The sequence below is a fragment of the Botrytis porri genome (assembly GCF_014898465.1).
Source record: "Botrytis porri strain MUCL 3234 chromosome Unknown BPOR_006, whole genome shotgun sequence".
NCBI lineage: Eukaryota > Fungi > Ascomycota > Leotiomycetes > Helotiales > Sclerotiniaceae > Botrytis > Botrytis porri.
The window spans coordinates 303,539-318,433 of NW_024066080.1; the positions used below are offsets into that span (position 1 = coordinate 303,539).

The 14,895-nt window shown below is 43.2% G+C and overlaps 6 protein-coding genes across 6 annotated transcripts; 5 read left to right on the forward strand and 1 right to left on the reverse strand.

Moving 5' to 3' along the window:
* The first annotated feature begins 123 nt into the window (after positions 1–123).
* On the forward strand, positions 124–4,449 carry EAF01_004632 (uncharacterized protein). The gene is made up of 2 exons (XM_038912886.1): positions 124–3,251; positions 3,299–4,449. The coding sequence occupies exons 1-2, from the start codon at positions 339–341 to the stop codon at positions 4,055–4,057; spliced, it is 3,672 nt and encodes a 1,223-aa protein (XP_038770972.1). The 5' UTR covers positions 124–338; the 3' UTR covers positions 4,058–4,449.
* Positions 4,450–4,978: 529 nt separating this feature from the next.
* EAF01_004633 (uncharacterized protein) lies at positions 4,979–5,493 on the forward strand (the record flags this gene model as incomplete). The annotated part of the gene is made up of 3 exons (XM_038912887.1): positions 4,979–5,036; positions 5,102–5,311; positions 5,468–5,493. 3 exons carry the CDS (start codon positions 4,979–4,981, stop codon positions 5,491–5,493), a joined length of 294 nt encoding a protein of 97 aa, XP_038770973.1.
* Positions 5,494–6,270: 777 nt separating this feature from the next.
* EAF01_004634 (uncharacterized protein) lies at positions 6,271–7,441 on the forward strand (the record flags this gene model as incomplete). Its single annotated transcript, XM_038912888.1, has 3 exons — positions 6,271–6,582; positions 6,743–7,112; positions 7,296–7,441. 3 exons carry the CDS (start codon positions 6,271–6,273, stop codon positions 7,439–7,441), a joined length of 828 nt encoding a protein of 275 aa, XP_038770974.1.
* Positions 7,442–9,314: 1,873 nt separating this feature from the next.
* Positions 9,315–11,048, reverse strand: EAF01_004635 (uncharacterized protein; the record flags this gene model as incomplete). Its single annotated transcript, XM_038912889.1, has 2 exons — positions 9,315–9,472; positions 9,527–11,048. 2 exons carry the CDS (start codon positions 11,046–11,048, stop codon positions 9,315–9,317), a joined length of 1,680 nt encoding a protein of 559 aa, XP_038770975.1.
* Positions 11,049–12,821: 1,773 nt separating this feature from the next.
* Positions 12,822–13,937, forward strand: EAF01_004636 (uncharacterized protein; the record flags this gene model as incomplete). The annotated part of the gene is made up of 2 exons (XM_038912890.1): positions 12,822–13,151; positions 13,336–13,937. The coding sequence occupies 2 exons, from the start codon at positions 12,822–12,824 to the stop codon at positions 13,501–13,503; spliced, it is 498 nt and encodes a 165-aa protein (XP_038770976.1). The 3' UTR covers positions 13,504–13,937.
* A 435-nt stretch (positions 13,938–14,372) lies between these two features.
* On the forward strand, positions 14,373–14,579 carry EAF01_004637 (uncharacterized protein; the record flags this gene model as incomplete). The annotated part of the gene is made up of 1 exon (XM_038912891.1): positions 14,373–14,579. The coding sequence occupies one exon, from the start codon at positions 14,373–14,375 to the stop codon at positions 14,577–14,579; it is 207 nt and encodes a 68-aa protein (XP_038770977.1).
* Positions 14,580–14,895: the final 316 nt, after the last annotated feature.

A 14,895-nucleotide genomic window follows, 5' to 3' on the forward strand; every position in this document is an offset into this window, starting at 1 on the left:
TACTTCATCTACCTATCACATATGGGGCACAAAGTAGACCAGCAGTTAAAGTGCTAATTTCACCAAAACGCGAACGCGGTTCTCAACTTCACCTTGATGTCACTGCCTTATTACTTAAGTCCCCGGCAACTTTTGGATGCACATTGCTTTTCACTCCCAATCACTTTTTCACTCTCTGCAAAAAGGCTTTTCATTTATATTCTCTACCTGTTCTCAAGCTTCTTACAAATATTACCAATGTTTCACTTTCCTTGACGAATTGATCGATTGAAAGTCGCTATCGTTGAAAGCGAATGTGTGAAGTTCGCGTTTGATCATCTCGACTTGGTCGCATACGAATGGCGGTCTTGATCGCAAAAACCATGAATCCTCTCATAGATGAGGGGCACGAAAAGACTGTGCATCCCTTCTTTCAAAAGCCATTAAGAACGTCATCGACTGCGGGAAACAATGTAACACCGCAAAATGGAGCTCTAGACTTATCCCATATGCCAAATGGAGAACAAGCAGATCTGCTGGAGGTCGACCCAAATAATGGTAGAAGGAAACGCCGAAAGACTGCCTCGCCAGAAGTTACAACAGAGTTAGAGGCAGAAAAATCATCCACGGTCACAAAGACCACTGCGCCGACAAAAACAGCAAAAGCTTTACGAACCTCGAAGCGCAAGCAAACTACCCTGATACCTGCAAAAACAAAAATTGTCGTCATACGCTATGGCAGTGAACAAAATCCACCTTCTAAAGTTGGTAGCAAGATTGAGAATATTCTCAACGGCATCGAATTATCAATACCGAAGACCGAGTCAACTTTTCCGGACGTGAAGGATACAAAAGAGATAGTTTCGAGAAAGGGGAATGGGGTTGACGCTATTCCATGGTGGAAAATAGCAAAAAAGAAATCACCAACACAAGAAGAGCCCCAGGAATCCTCAAAGTCACAGCAATCGGGTCAAGGAAAGAAATCTCCTACAGGAAAGAGATCAACATTGGGTAGACCAGCTTCACCATCGACAATTGTATCCAATTTTGGCCGACCACTTTCAAGGGATGGAAAGCAAGCCCCTCCGACATTCAGAGGTTTCGGAACAGCTCCCAAAACCTCCAAATTCCCTGACGCCATTGAGCCAGCTTGGCCATGGTCTGGAATGGTGCATGTACGTGGAGAAAGAGACGAAGAATATTTAAAGGGCTCCTCCACCAGCACAATTCCAGGGAAATCCAGCGATGTCAAGAAAGGGTCAAAATATCGAGAAGTTGAGATCGTTAAAGATGAAAATATTATCAACACTTTTACGGCGAAATTGCAAATTGATGAGACAATCAATAGCATCCACGACCTGCATATTCATGATTTTGCTCCAGTTTCTCCTTGCCTCCGGGTACCTTCCAAACACGTCGAAACAGGGCCAGATCTCCAGTGTCGAGTTCGTAAAGAACTTGTCTCAAAGCTTAGCAGACCGGTTGTCCATGAAGATTTGAGCGATGACGAACTCCAAGAGCCAGATAAAAGACGTTCAAATGCCCACCCCGCTCTTAAAAATGTTTACAATTCAATTGCTACTTCGTTATCAGCATTTGACAAAGCTGAATGCGAAAATATATCTTGGACACAGAAGTATGCACCCAAAAGTGCCGAGGAGATCTTACAGACTGGAAGAGAGGCCCTCATATTGAAAGATTGGTTGCAAAAATTGACAGTAATGTCAGTAGAGTCAGGTTCTGCTGAAATGAAGGCTACACAGAAGTCTGCATCGTCAAAAGGCGAACCATCTGGGAAAAGGAAGCGAAAATCGAAAAAGCTGGATAATTTTATAGTATCTGATGGCGAAGAAGATAACGAGATGGATGAAATAACGGAACCGGAAGATGGGGATTTGTTAGGAGGTTCAGGTTTGGTCAAAAAAACAGTGATACGATCTGGTGATTTAAATGCAAAAGGCTCTAAAGATTCTAAGCGCCTAGCCAATGCAGTCGTTTTAAGCGGGCCACACGGATGTGGCAAGTCTGCCACGGTCTTTGCTGTTGCAAAAGAACTAGGATTCGAAGTCTTCGAAATCAATCCAAATTCCAAGAGAAGCGGGAAAGAGGTGATGGATAAAGTTGGAGATATGACCCGAAATCATCTAGTCCAGAGATCCAAAGTTGGTCAGATTTCAAGTGCGAACGATGACGAAGAAAACTCGTTTGATTCTGTGGCTGATGAAGTGAAGAGCGGCCGCCAGGGCACCATGAACTCATTCTTCACTTCAAAAGCACCAATCAAGCCAGAACCTAAAAGCAAGGGCACCATGAACTCATTCTTTACATCCAAAGCACCAACGAAGCCGAAATGCCAGAATGATAATGAGGTACATCCATCTAATGATATGGCTGAAGATCTAGAGAATGGCCGCACAGGCATGACGAAGTCATTCTTTACATCCAAAGAACCGACAAAGATGAAATCTGAGAGTAAGGATGCTGAGCAACCTGCAGCTAAAACGGGCATCAACAAGGATGTAATCGCCACAAAAGGACCACCAAAAAAACAGCAACAATCCTTGATACTGCTCGAAGAGGTTGATGTTTTATTCGAGGAGGATAGAGGATTTTGGCAAACAGTTTTGCTTCTCATCGCTCAGAGTAAGCGACCGATTATTATGACTTGTAATGATGAGGCTGCGGTACCAATTCTTGCTCTATCTCTACATGCAATTATACGCTTCACCACAGTGCCTACTGATCTCGCTGTCGATTACATGCTACTCGTAGCAGCGAATGAAGGTCATGCTATCTGTCGCGAGGCGGTCAAGGCTTTATATGAAAGTCGAGCGTTAGATCTACGTGGTTCATTGATGGAGTTGGAGTTTTGGTGTCAATTTGCAGTTGGAGATCGTAAAGCTGGAATGGAGTGGTTTTATCCTCGCTTACCGTTGGGTTGCGATCTAGATGAGCATGGTAAGAAGTATCGCGTTGTTAGCGAAGATACTTATCACACTGGTATGGGCTGGCTTTCTCAAGACACTCTTGAGAGTCAATGGCCTTATATCGATATTGAAGAAGAGACCTTGCATGAAGCTTGGAATGGTTGGGGCATCGATGTAGGCGATTGGCAACAAAATCTAGATATTAGTACTTGGGCGGACAAGATCACGGATTACACCAACGAGCGAGCCACCAGACGAGCTGCTTTAGCAATGTACGACGACTTTACCGAAGCTATGAGTGCTACTGATTGTTTCTCGCATAATAGCTTCGGCACAGACTACAAAGTAAGTTTTCCTCTATCAGCATTACATCCACTCGTTGCTAACGAAAGAAGGTCACCATTGATGCGAGTCACCCAAAAATGTCTAGCAAAGCGAGAGAAGATTACACTATGGCAAATCAATTACTGGACGTGTCGCCTCAAATCACCCTTGACGAGACAAGTATCAATATAGCTTTCTGGATGAAATCTCGAGCTAGGGAAGTTCTTCAAATTCGTCAACATGTTGAACGTGGATGGGAAATTCATCGAGAGCTGGATGGATTGACCGAAAAACAAGTTCAAGGCCTTATTCGGTCTCAATCACGTCCTTTTGGGAATACTATTACTCGCCGCGATTTGAGCTTGGCTTTTGATCCTATTTCAGAGTCCGAAAAGACATATGTTTGGACTACCGGAAATCTTGAAGCCTGCTGCTTTGATCGAACTATGAATCTCATTATACTCGATGTTGCTCCATATGTTAGGTCCATAGTATCCTACGATGCTCGTCTTCAGAAAGATCGAGTACGTCTGAGCAATCTGCTTAGTCAAAATGGAGGTAATATCGCACCGAAACCCAAGAGAATGAGAACAACTCGAGCAGCCATGTCAGCCCTTGAAGGTGGTACAAGAAGTACGACCAGGAAAGAAAAATATTTCAGTCAGGAAATCAACCCATATTTTGTTCTCAGAACTGGATCGCAGAGTTGGTTGGATGCAGCTATCTCTATTGCAGCAGCCACGGATGGTGGAAGTAGGAGATCGAGTATACAGATGTCGGACAGTAATATAGGTGTTGACAGTGGAAAAGATGAACTTTTAGATTAGAAGGATAAAAGGAATGCTCCCGAAAGGCGGATGATCTTCACATAGCAACACATGGCATGGCGTGGCAAGGATATATGTAAACATTTGCATAAATGAGGCTTGTTGGAGACATTGCCCTGGGGAACAAAAAGGAAATTTGCCATATATGGTAGTATGCTAGGCTAGAGGTATAAACATACATAGAATTCAAAATGATATATGGAAACAAACAAATGAATAATATCCTTGCAAAAGTTTTTGCAGCGATCAAGGCTTTTGGGATAATTGATGGGAGAGCAAACTTTTGGATCACTGTACAATAATTACTGGCATATTGCTATGGGTAGTAACATTGAGATTTTAGTGAAAGGGCTTGCGGCAATGAAGAATCTAGATAGAGTCTTCGAGCGCAGCGAGCTAAGGGGGCTTGGGGGCTTGCGCCCATAATTATACCATTTATAAGTCGAAATTTTGATGTAAGACTTCGTTGGCTCTCTCGAAAAGCAATGCTATAGACAGAATCTAGATAGCTGATTTTGTAGATTACTATTGCTATTGTGTATTGTATTGCTTAGATTTTGCTTCGACAGGTGTTGTCATCTAGCATTTGGTGTTCATGTCCATATCTTTGAAGGTCTCCCCCGTTCAATCGATTCCTGAATACCGGTCACTCGAATATGACTTTATATTAATCGATGATTGATTTACAATCTATAATGGAGCCGCATACCGAATTTTCTCACATTCTCTTCCTTTTCGAATCTGAACATGTTCCTTCAATTTTCTATCTATTCTGATATCATCACGTGATGGTTATGTCAAGACTAGCGCGATTGTTCCACTCGGCACACACAAGCCCTAAATTGAAAAATCAATCCACCTCTATTGAATTGATCTTGAGAGAAACATCCATTTCCTTCACGACAACATCAAATCGACAAAATGGCACCAGCAAACACCGGCGCAAAGAAGCAAAAGAAGAAGTGGTCCAAGGGAAAGGGTGCGCATTAAAATTTTACCATACCCTGGAATTTTCGAATGGAAACTGATGAAGTATCAATATAGTCAAGGACAAGGCTCAACACGCCGTCATCCTCGATAAGTCCACTTCCGACAGACTCGCCAAAGATGTTCAATCCTACCGTCTCGTCACCGTCGCTGTTTTGGTCGATAGATTAAAGATCAACGGATCTTTGGCCAGAAGATGTTTGAAGGAATTGGAGGAGAAGGGACAAATCAAGATTGTTGTCAAGCATCACGCCGGTGATATCTACAGTATGTCTTTTACATTCCGATAAATCATTTTTCGACACAAGCGCGAGGACATTCGAGTAGAATCATCTCCTATCAATGGGATGATGATCTTGGGAGAGAGAAATATCAAAGGGGCAATTCCCAGAATAAAAATGCTAACAATATTTCTTTCAACAGCCCGTGCTATCCAAGCCGACGAGTAAAGAAAACAATAATCGGAAAACTTCAAAACGATCAAGGCAATACACGATGGTCATGACCTCGTCTTCGAAATAATCGGCCAAAATTACGATTATGGATTGTACGTGGACGTTTTGGCATGAGATATCCGGATGGGTTTTTATATTATGACTTTTCCTCGGACTTGTTAGGAAAGGCAAGCAGGTGTAGCATATCGAATTCAGCCTTTTGCTTATTGATGCCAAATTTGATGGGCCTTCATATATGTTTTGCAGATGTGATATCGTGGTAAAGATGTGATTTTGAAAGTGCAGACTAATCTGAAGGAATAGAACATGACAGAGCAAGATCCAGACCAAAAATGCGAGTGCGAGTACGAGAACGGTGGAAAGAGTTCCCGGACCAAGTTTAACCACATCTCAGCCTTTGAGATCACCACAATTACCAATTCTTGGTCCAATTCTCCAGAAAACCTTAATTGCAGACAAATTCTCCCCAGCTCAAAACTCCCTCTCCCCCTTTCCGTCTACCCCAAGGCTACATGTAATCCAATTCCGAATCCTAAAAATACCAATGACGACGACTCCATTTACTATGCAATTCCGAGGCTAAATCTCCAAGCTGTAAGCTATTATTACACAAGACCCGTCCGTAACTTCCCCATATCAATTTATCTCCAACGAACCTGCCACTTGTCAATTCCCTCCCTCCATTTAAGCTCTGAACCCGCTTCCCCTTCACAATATAGCACGAGTTGAATACTTCATCACAATACATACACGTATTAGCATCCGCCCACTATGGCCGATACAGACGCACTCCGTGAACGTCGCAAACGAAATTCCATTGATATTCTAGAAGATGAGGTTCCTCTCACCAAAACTTCGACTCGGGCTGCTTCTTCGTCGGCAGAAAAGAAAGCCAAGAAATCACTTAACAAATTAGCAGCAGATGACGATGCAGCACCTTTCTCATTGGTAGATTTATTGAGATCGATCGTTTTTGTACTAGTTGCGAGCTGTGGGTTGAGTTATGTGGTTACGAGGAATAGCTACTTTTGGGGAATGAAGAGGCCCAATTGGACGCATGCAGAGGTTTTGAAGGGATATTGGGTTAGTAGATTTCTTCATCTTCTTTTTTGTTTAAAATTGCTAGCTAGGGAGCTTGGTGTGAGAGCAGAGAAGAGGAGGGCAGAGGATAGGACAGCTTGAGAATCATGAACGCTGTTTTAGAATTGGGAATAAATAACTAACATCTCACACTCCCTTCCAGAACGGACCTCCCCAAATCACCGACGCAGATCTCCCGCGCTTCGACGGCTCGAACCCAGATCTTCCAATCTATCTCGCGCTCAATGGCACGATCTATGATGTTACGGCGGGACGCAGACATTATGGTCCGGGAGGCAGTTATCACTTTTTCGCGGGCGTGGATGCGACGAGAGCGTTTGTGACGAATTGTTTTGAGGAGGATCGGACGCCGGATTTGAGGGGTGTGGAGGATATGTTTTTGCCGGTGGATGATGAGGAGACGGATGCGGAAATTTTGAAGAAGGTTGGGAAGGGGGGGATGAAGAAGTTGAGGGAGAAGGAGAGGAGGGAGGCGGCGAAGGGGGTGAGGGATGCGTTGGGGCATTGGATTGGTGGGTTCTTTTTAAATTGTTTTCTTCTTTTTCGTGGGTCTTGGGTCTTGGGTTTTGTGTTTACTGCTTCTGCGATTTTCGAGTGGAGAGCGGGGCAGGGGGGCGCGGAATGGAGGAAGGGAGAAAGATGCAGTGGGAGGGCACGTTTGGAGTATGTTGGCTAATTTGTGCGTGTGATAATAGGTTTCTTTGAAAATAGTGGAAAGTATCCAAAGATAGGACAGGTTAAGAGAGAGAAAGGGTGGGAAACGAAAGGGGAGAAACCAAAGTTGTGTGAGAAGGCGCAGAAGGGAAGGAAGAAGAGAACGATTCCTGAAGGGGGAATCTAAGTCTGAGTGTTGTTTATGTGGGTTTGCGACGGGGTTCTGGGAAGAAAGAAGGAAGGGGAAGTGGAATTTTGAATTTCGAATGTGGTAGGATGAGGTGTTTCTTATATCAAGCTTGAAAGATTCATTTTGGAGATTTTCAGGGTGTTTCGAAGTGTGTATGTTACACAGCAAATGCCAATATATCTTCTTTCAACAACGTCTCTGCCACATACGACCATAGACTGAAGAGAATTGGGCATCCCGTCCGCTCCGCCATACACAAGCTTCAGATCGGTAGATTAGTAGTTGGGTGGGTGACCACCAGCGAATCCCTACTGTTGTATGTTGAATTTACTTTTTGCTTTTTTTTGGTAGGTGGGTGACGGGGGAGGGGAAGAGGGAGTGGGGAGGAGAGGAGAGGGGATGAAGAGCTAAGGGGGGAAGAATAGAAACATCAGAGAAGAAACCCAGGACAAGCGCCTCTTTTTCTCAATGCTCCTCTTTTTGTTCTATATGTTTCTGGACTTTCCCCAACAATGAATTGGTGCACTTGAATTTTCCAAACAGGATACGAATACCAGGTCTATATTGCACCTCTATATTTATATCTATATCTATATCTACCTCTCCATATATACTGATTTAGGAACAGCAATCCTGGCAATCAAATTCACTCAATCCACGATTGATGAATGTCAGATATGTAGTATCCAGGAACTTGCTAAAAAGGCAATCGTTCCTCGTACCTCGTGAGTCGTGATTGTGGTTTCATCGGCATGATATGTACTACTTCCGAATCTGAGTTGTGAGTTCTAAGTTCTAAGTTCTATGTTCTATGTTCTAAGTTCTATGTTCTAAGTTCTATGTTCTAAGTTCTATGTTCTATGTTCTATGTTCTATGTTCTATGTTCTATGTTCTATGTTCTATGTTCTAAATATGATGGTGATGGCAATCCAATTTCATCATCAGTGTGTATGGAATGATCAAATGGAGATGCTAGTGTCATTGGGTTAGGCAAGAGTATCCAAAATTCATATGGCGTTGGGTGTGGTGGTGCTAGCTTGGGTATTTGTTGGATGGGGAAAGAATGGGTGGTGAATTTAGATGATGTGAATGTAGATTTGCTTTCTCAATCTTGATGGATTCGTTTGGGTTTTGTTTGTTTGCTGGTGTAATAGAGGATTGGAGATGGAGATGGGAGGAAGTGGTGGTGTGTGAGGTTGTTTGATTGTTGTGTTGTGTAGTGTTGTGTTTTGTTATGTGGATTTGGAGTTGGATTTGGATTTAGATTGGATGAGACGAAATAAAATGTGAGATGGAGTGTTGGTAACAGTGCGATTGCTAATTAGTTTTGGGGAGAGAGGTGACAGGTTGAAAGGGGCGGTTTTAATGATGGTATATGGTATGATTGCTTGCTTTATGGTTTTAGAGTTTAGAGTCGGTAGTTTGAGGTTATGAAAAGACTTGGAGAGATTGGAATAGATGGTCAGGAGTAGTTGATAGAGGTCTGGATGAGGACACTTTGAGATGCTAGGGGTGGAATATCAGTGGAGATAGAGGGTGGGCATTGGATGATAGTGTGGCATTGTTAGACAGCATTCTGGGTAGAAACCAGTGTTCTAGGTCTATTTCGAACGAAATAGTTGGGGCTGAGGCGTCAAAAAACAACCATAGTTCTGGTCAAATTTCTAGCCTGTCGTTTTGGTGCGAGGAATTCTACACTTAATTCTGCCTCTAGTTATATCCATCCATTAAGAGGGAGGTTTGCTAAATATAGGGTTGAGAGGAGAGGGGATAACGGGGCTAGCAAAGCAGAGGTGACAGGAGAGAAGATAATCTAGAAGCGGAAAATGAGATGAATAGTAATTAGCCATAGATAAATCTAGATATTCGTCACAGTTTCGCCCTCCCTCCGAGTCCCTCTGCATGCAGAACATCATCAACAACACCCATTGCCTTCAGCAATCTCTTTTCCTGCATTTTCGGTGCAATGACTTGAACGCAAAGTGTCGATTCAAGATATACTCTTCTATCGATCGTTTTCTTGTCCCCTATTCAGTTCCATTAGCACGATAACCACTATATCCCTTGAGATGAAAACTTACACAACTCTCTATTAGCTTTATCCCAACTTCCTCCCACCTCCTCCGCCAACTCTCCTTCCAAATCCGCTTCCTGGAAATCTCGCACTGGTAATGTTCCACATGGATAATCCAATAATACAAAACTACTCGTATAACCTGCAGCATTCCAGCTATCAATCGGCGGTGTAGGATGCGGAGCCACAGGACAAATAATAGCATCGATGGTACCCATCTTAGTATCGTTCCAGATCTTCAGCATTTCCCTTTCTATTTCTACTTTCTTGGCATGAATATCCACAAGTTTTGGGAGAGCAATTGGGGATTTCCGTCTCAAACGTGTGGATAACCATGGGATAAGCGGTTCGGATGTTTGTTCAAGAAGATCAAACATGTAGTTTCCGCCATCGATGCCGAAGAATTGATTGGCAAGCGATTGGCATTTCTTAAATGCAGGAGCATCAATCTCAACTATTGAGTGGCCAGCAGCTTGGAGTTTGTGTACTGTTTCGTTGAGAATTTTGGTGATAGGAGGAAGTGGTGTTGTTACTCCATCTGTTCTAATAACACCAAATACTAATTTCTCCTTCTCTGGAATCGTGCCCTGCTCTTGCCACATCCCATACACTACATCTGGATCTCGTTCCCATGGTTTCGAATCAGATACTACTTGTAGAAACAATTCACAATCTCTCACACTCCTCGCAATCGGTCCTGCACTTGCAGGCAGTCCAATCTTCGATACCCCAGGTTGTTGGCCACCTTCTTGTCCTAGATAAGGTATTCTTTGAGCACTCGGCTTGATCCCATACAAACCATTACACATGGCTGGAATCCTAATACTACCACCCACATCTGTACCTACTCCCAATACACTCCCTCTCATTGCAATCAACGCCCCTTCACCCCCAGAACTACCTCCAGCAGTGAGTCTCCTATCCCTCGGATTTAAAACTCGTCCAAATACATTGTTATCTGAATCCAACGCCATCAATGTTTGCGGTACATTCGTCTTACAATATAGTACCGCACCAGCTTCTAGCAATATATCCACAAGTAACGAATTCTCCACGGCGGGATTTCCAGCCAAAGAAGCAATTCCAATACAAGCATCATATCCTTTCACTTTAAACGTATCTTTCAGACTCACAGGTACACCATGTAAAGGACCAATTACCTTCCCCGTCCTCGCGAACTCGGCATCAAGCCATTTAGCACGAGCAATAGCATCGGAGAAAAATATCTCGGTCAGACAATTACATACTTGTTGAGCGATGGCCGCGCGTTTACAAAACGCGATGGTTACTTCGAGAGCGGTGAGTTCGTGGGAACGGAGCGCGGTGGAAAGAGATGTAGCGTCGTAGGACTCGGTGATGCTTAGTTCGGAGGGGGTGAGGATACCGCTGGTGCGGGGGATGGAGAGAACGTTGAAGACGGAGGGGGCTGGGGGAGAGGTGAGGAGCCAGGGGGTGGGAATTAGGGATTGTCTGGTTTTTTGTTTGCGGTGGGAGATTTGTTGCCAGGTGGTGGGGGGAGGGGAGGTCATTGTGGATGATTTGGAGATGTTTGAGAAGCTTATGAGCTCGTAGTATGGGTGGAAATATCGAGATATGTAGATATGTATGGGGTACTTTATTCTTTATTATGCGGGGGAGGGGAACATCGAGCGTTCGTACCGAGGTTGCGCATAAATTTTGCATAACTTTGGCATTTTATGCAATCATTTATGCGGTTTTATGTATGATGTTGACTTTCGAATCTCATTCGTACCAAACATAGGTACCTACCAACGAACCTGCGAACACCACAAACCTGTCATCTCATGTCCCCCTTAAATACCTCGCTTGCTTAATATGGATTTACTATCATTGAGCCATTGGAGTTAATTAGCCACCATACAACACTGAATATTCATGTAATCTCTGCCATCTTCCCTTCGAGTCAAACCTGATACGTCCATCCTCTATGATCCCTCAGTTTCCCATCCTCGGTTGTCTGAATTGGTATCAAAGACGTGATACACATGTTCTAGCAACCAGCTGAACTATATACTTATTGAGAGATGCTGTTGAAGGGAGATTCTCACAAGTTACATCGGCATGCATCGCCCTGAAAGAGTGCTGTGTTTATCAAAGAAAAGAGGCACTTAGCATGTATCATTGTCGCCATAAATCTGCAGGGGCAGCGCAGATTAAGAAAAGGAATCTTTGCGATAATTACTAAACTCTGTGAAATGACGAATTTATTAGATCTATAAATCGGCAATCTCCTCTCGGGAACTCCACTCGTCAGGTTCACAATTAATAATAAATCACCACTAGTTGACGTTTGTATTAAACAACGACCACTAGGAACTTGCTTTTTGTGCATGAAGAGATATATATATAACAAAAAAGCTTCGCAATTTGGAATTATCCTCGCGTTTTCGCAGCAAAACTGCAAAATCCAGGGATAAAAGTCCAAGGATGCTATGGGATGTAGATACCCATAAAATCTAGGATCTCGGGTGAAATAAAAAAATCAAAGGAAATCCAAAGAAACTCGGAATAAATTGAAATCTGGGTCTAGACTTGTGGTTGTTCACTAGATGTGGCTCGTGAGGACAGCGGAAGTCTCGGAGAATAGATGAAGGATGTTAGGGAAGTGAATATTATCATGGCTTTGGAAATATAGGTGGAGTTGTAATCACACGTGTAATTCATGTGCTGTACGAAACAAAATTTGCATGTTTATTTGTATTTGGAATGGTAGATGAGTTTGGAAGTGAATCACGTCTTGAATTTCAAACAAAGGAACACCATTCGATCACCAGTCACCATTTACTTGAATAATTGAAATTCTGCGCGACGGCATCTCTAGTGGGCTACCGAGGTATATTACGAAGATTCAACGAATAAAAACCGATATCAGGATAGAAATTTGGGGCGGTCATAATTCACTAGAGAGAATTTTTGCGTGTACAGTAGTGTGTTGAGACGGAGATAGAGCTGCTGGTGCATGATTTTTTGATACAGCACCACTGCTTTTGAGAATTTGGAACTTCTGTCTTCTTGAGCTGGAAACCCCGGATTGGAAGCATTTGACGACATTACGGCTCCAGAATCACGGGGAGAAGAACTTCTCAGGAGTGTTTTAGTTGGTTGGATCAGGATCATTCGGATTTGCATTTACATCCGGAAGAACAAAGAATCTAGAAGAGCGTCGATGATACCGATATAACATCAAGAGAACGAGCAACACCTAAGGATTTCACGGCCATAGAGCACAAGCGATCGAAAGACACATTATCAAATCCATTGACCCTCTTCTTTAGAAAAAAATGTGCATCTACATCATAACCCATCATGCTTGTCCACACACCTCTCTATTACTACAGGAACGATGTCCGGGGTCACTGAACAGAAGAATGAGTTCTGGAGGTGGGAGATACGAGAATCCACCTTGCAGGTTCGACAGGGAACGATTCGAAAGGTGGAAGAGGGAAGCAGAGGGTCAGGAAAACCAAGAAAATCTAATGATAAGGGAAAGGAGGGACGAAGGGAAGTGGAAAAAGAACGCAGGAGGAATAAAGTTGGAGAGTGAGTTCAGAGAGAGGTGGGTGGATGGATTTTGTGTTAAGTGTAAGGCAGAGAAAGAGGGCAGTCGGCTGGTAAGTTCTATCCTTTGACTGTGAGGTGTTTGGCATGATTCTTAAAATCTCAAAATTGAGAGTTCTATCTTCTTCTTCTTCTTCTTCTTCTTCTTCTTCTTCACAACGCAAGTTGCTATCAGAAACTGTTCAAAAACCAGAGAAGGTTACAGACAAAGAATAAACCCATACTGACACAACAAAGCTAGCAAGAAAATCTTCATTCGCGGAAATAGTAAAGAATCTCCTGAGTATCGATCGAGAATTGCAAGCGCAGAGATTAAGTGTGCACACGGCAAGTGGAAAGGGGAAATCAACAATTCCTCCTGTTCCACCGGTCCCTTTTATTGAAAAAAGGAGGGGAATGCGGTGATTCTGCTTTGGTGCGATCAAGGCTTTGAATGGAGAAAACAGCTATCATTGTTTCGTTCTGTCTCGTATTCCAGATGTTCTGAATACTGGACTGGATATCGTTGTTACCCAGATAGAGGACAAAGAGCCAAGTGTACTACATGTAAAAGTGGAACGAAGTTGATGATTCAAAGATAATGACTTGCATAGGGAGGGGTTCATGATATAGACTGGATGGTGAAAGATACCTTGGTATCGGAGTTATTTGGCTTGGGAAATGAAAAGTAATTGAACACTTGGATGATTCCCATCATAAGCAAAAGTATTGCATTCAAGCTTGTTCTCTGTTGTATCTGTGCCAAATATCTGAACATAGGGTTTGTTGTCGTACCATTACCTTGACATCTACTACAAAAGGGCGAAATGGGGATTTCCATTCATAGGGTCAGCATTTACTATGCTTTCAACAAAATCTCAATAGAAAGACATGACCCATATTAAAACTTTCTTATTTCTTTCCCTCTTTTGGAACTAACTAGTACCTCATAAGTTCGAAGCTCACATTAGCCGTATCCTAAATTGATTACACACTCGTACAATGTGCAAGTAACAACCAGATCCAGCACACCATCTAAACCCCAAAATTAAACGGCTCACCAAATGTGCAGATACATACACGTGTACTATAAGCTCTGCCCGTCTACGCACTCAAACTACAATCCCGTCTCCATTTGTCCCCGCGCCAAAGAGAGGCAGAAAGTATGTTCATGGGAAACTGCAAGGCTTGGAATCGGGCTCGAAACCGGTCTTGCACAGGTGGTTGAAGACAAAGGAAGTTGTGAAGGGTGTGCGAGGGATGCGAAAAGGAATAGAGAGAGGGTGAGAGAAGAAATGGTTGGTATGGGGATTAGACGAGGGAAGAGGGAGGAGGGGAAGGGGAAAAGCGTTGAAGATGCGGAGACGGACGTGCGAAGAAATGTGGAAAGCTCGAAAATGCTGGGTGCAAAATCTGAGGATAGATACGATGGCAGAGAGTATCATCGTCTGTCAAGCGCTAATATACCGGCCGGATGGTGTGATTTGGGGTTGGAAATGTAATTGTTGCTTCCTTTGGTTTGTTCTTCCTTGTCGGTGGATTCATTGCAGGTATGATTTCTACGAATTAAGTCTCACAATCTATCAAATGGATGTGTATGGTCCAAGAACATCCCAAAGCTCATTACATGATGTGAAGTGGGCTGTCATTTGCGAGTGTAGTTGTGAATGTAAGTTCAAACTTCAAAATAGAATTATGATGTAAGTTCAAATTTTCTACCAACCGAGTAGCTAGATAGCGAGAAAATGGTAAAACGTCGCATAATATATCATGGCTCTAAACATCTACCCTGTGCCTCCATAATGCATCTTGATCGTA

Excerpts from the sequence above, each read along its gene's own strand:
- EAF01_004632 (XM_038912886.1), top strand. The coding sequence starts at position 339 with ATGGCGGTCTTGATCGCAAAAACCATGAATCCTCTCATAGATGAGGGG. Across the intron at positions 3,252-3,298 it reads GCTTCGGCACAGACTACAAA|AAGGTCACCATTGATGCGAG; the intron begins GTAAGTTTTCCT and ends TGCTAACGAAAG.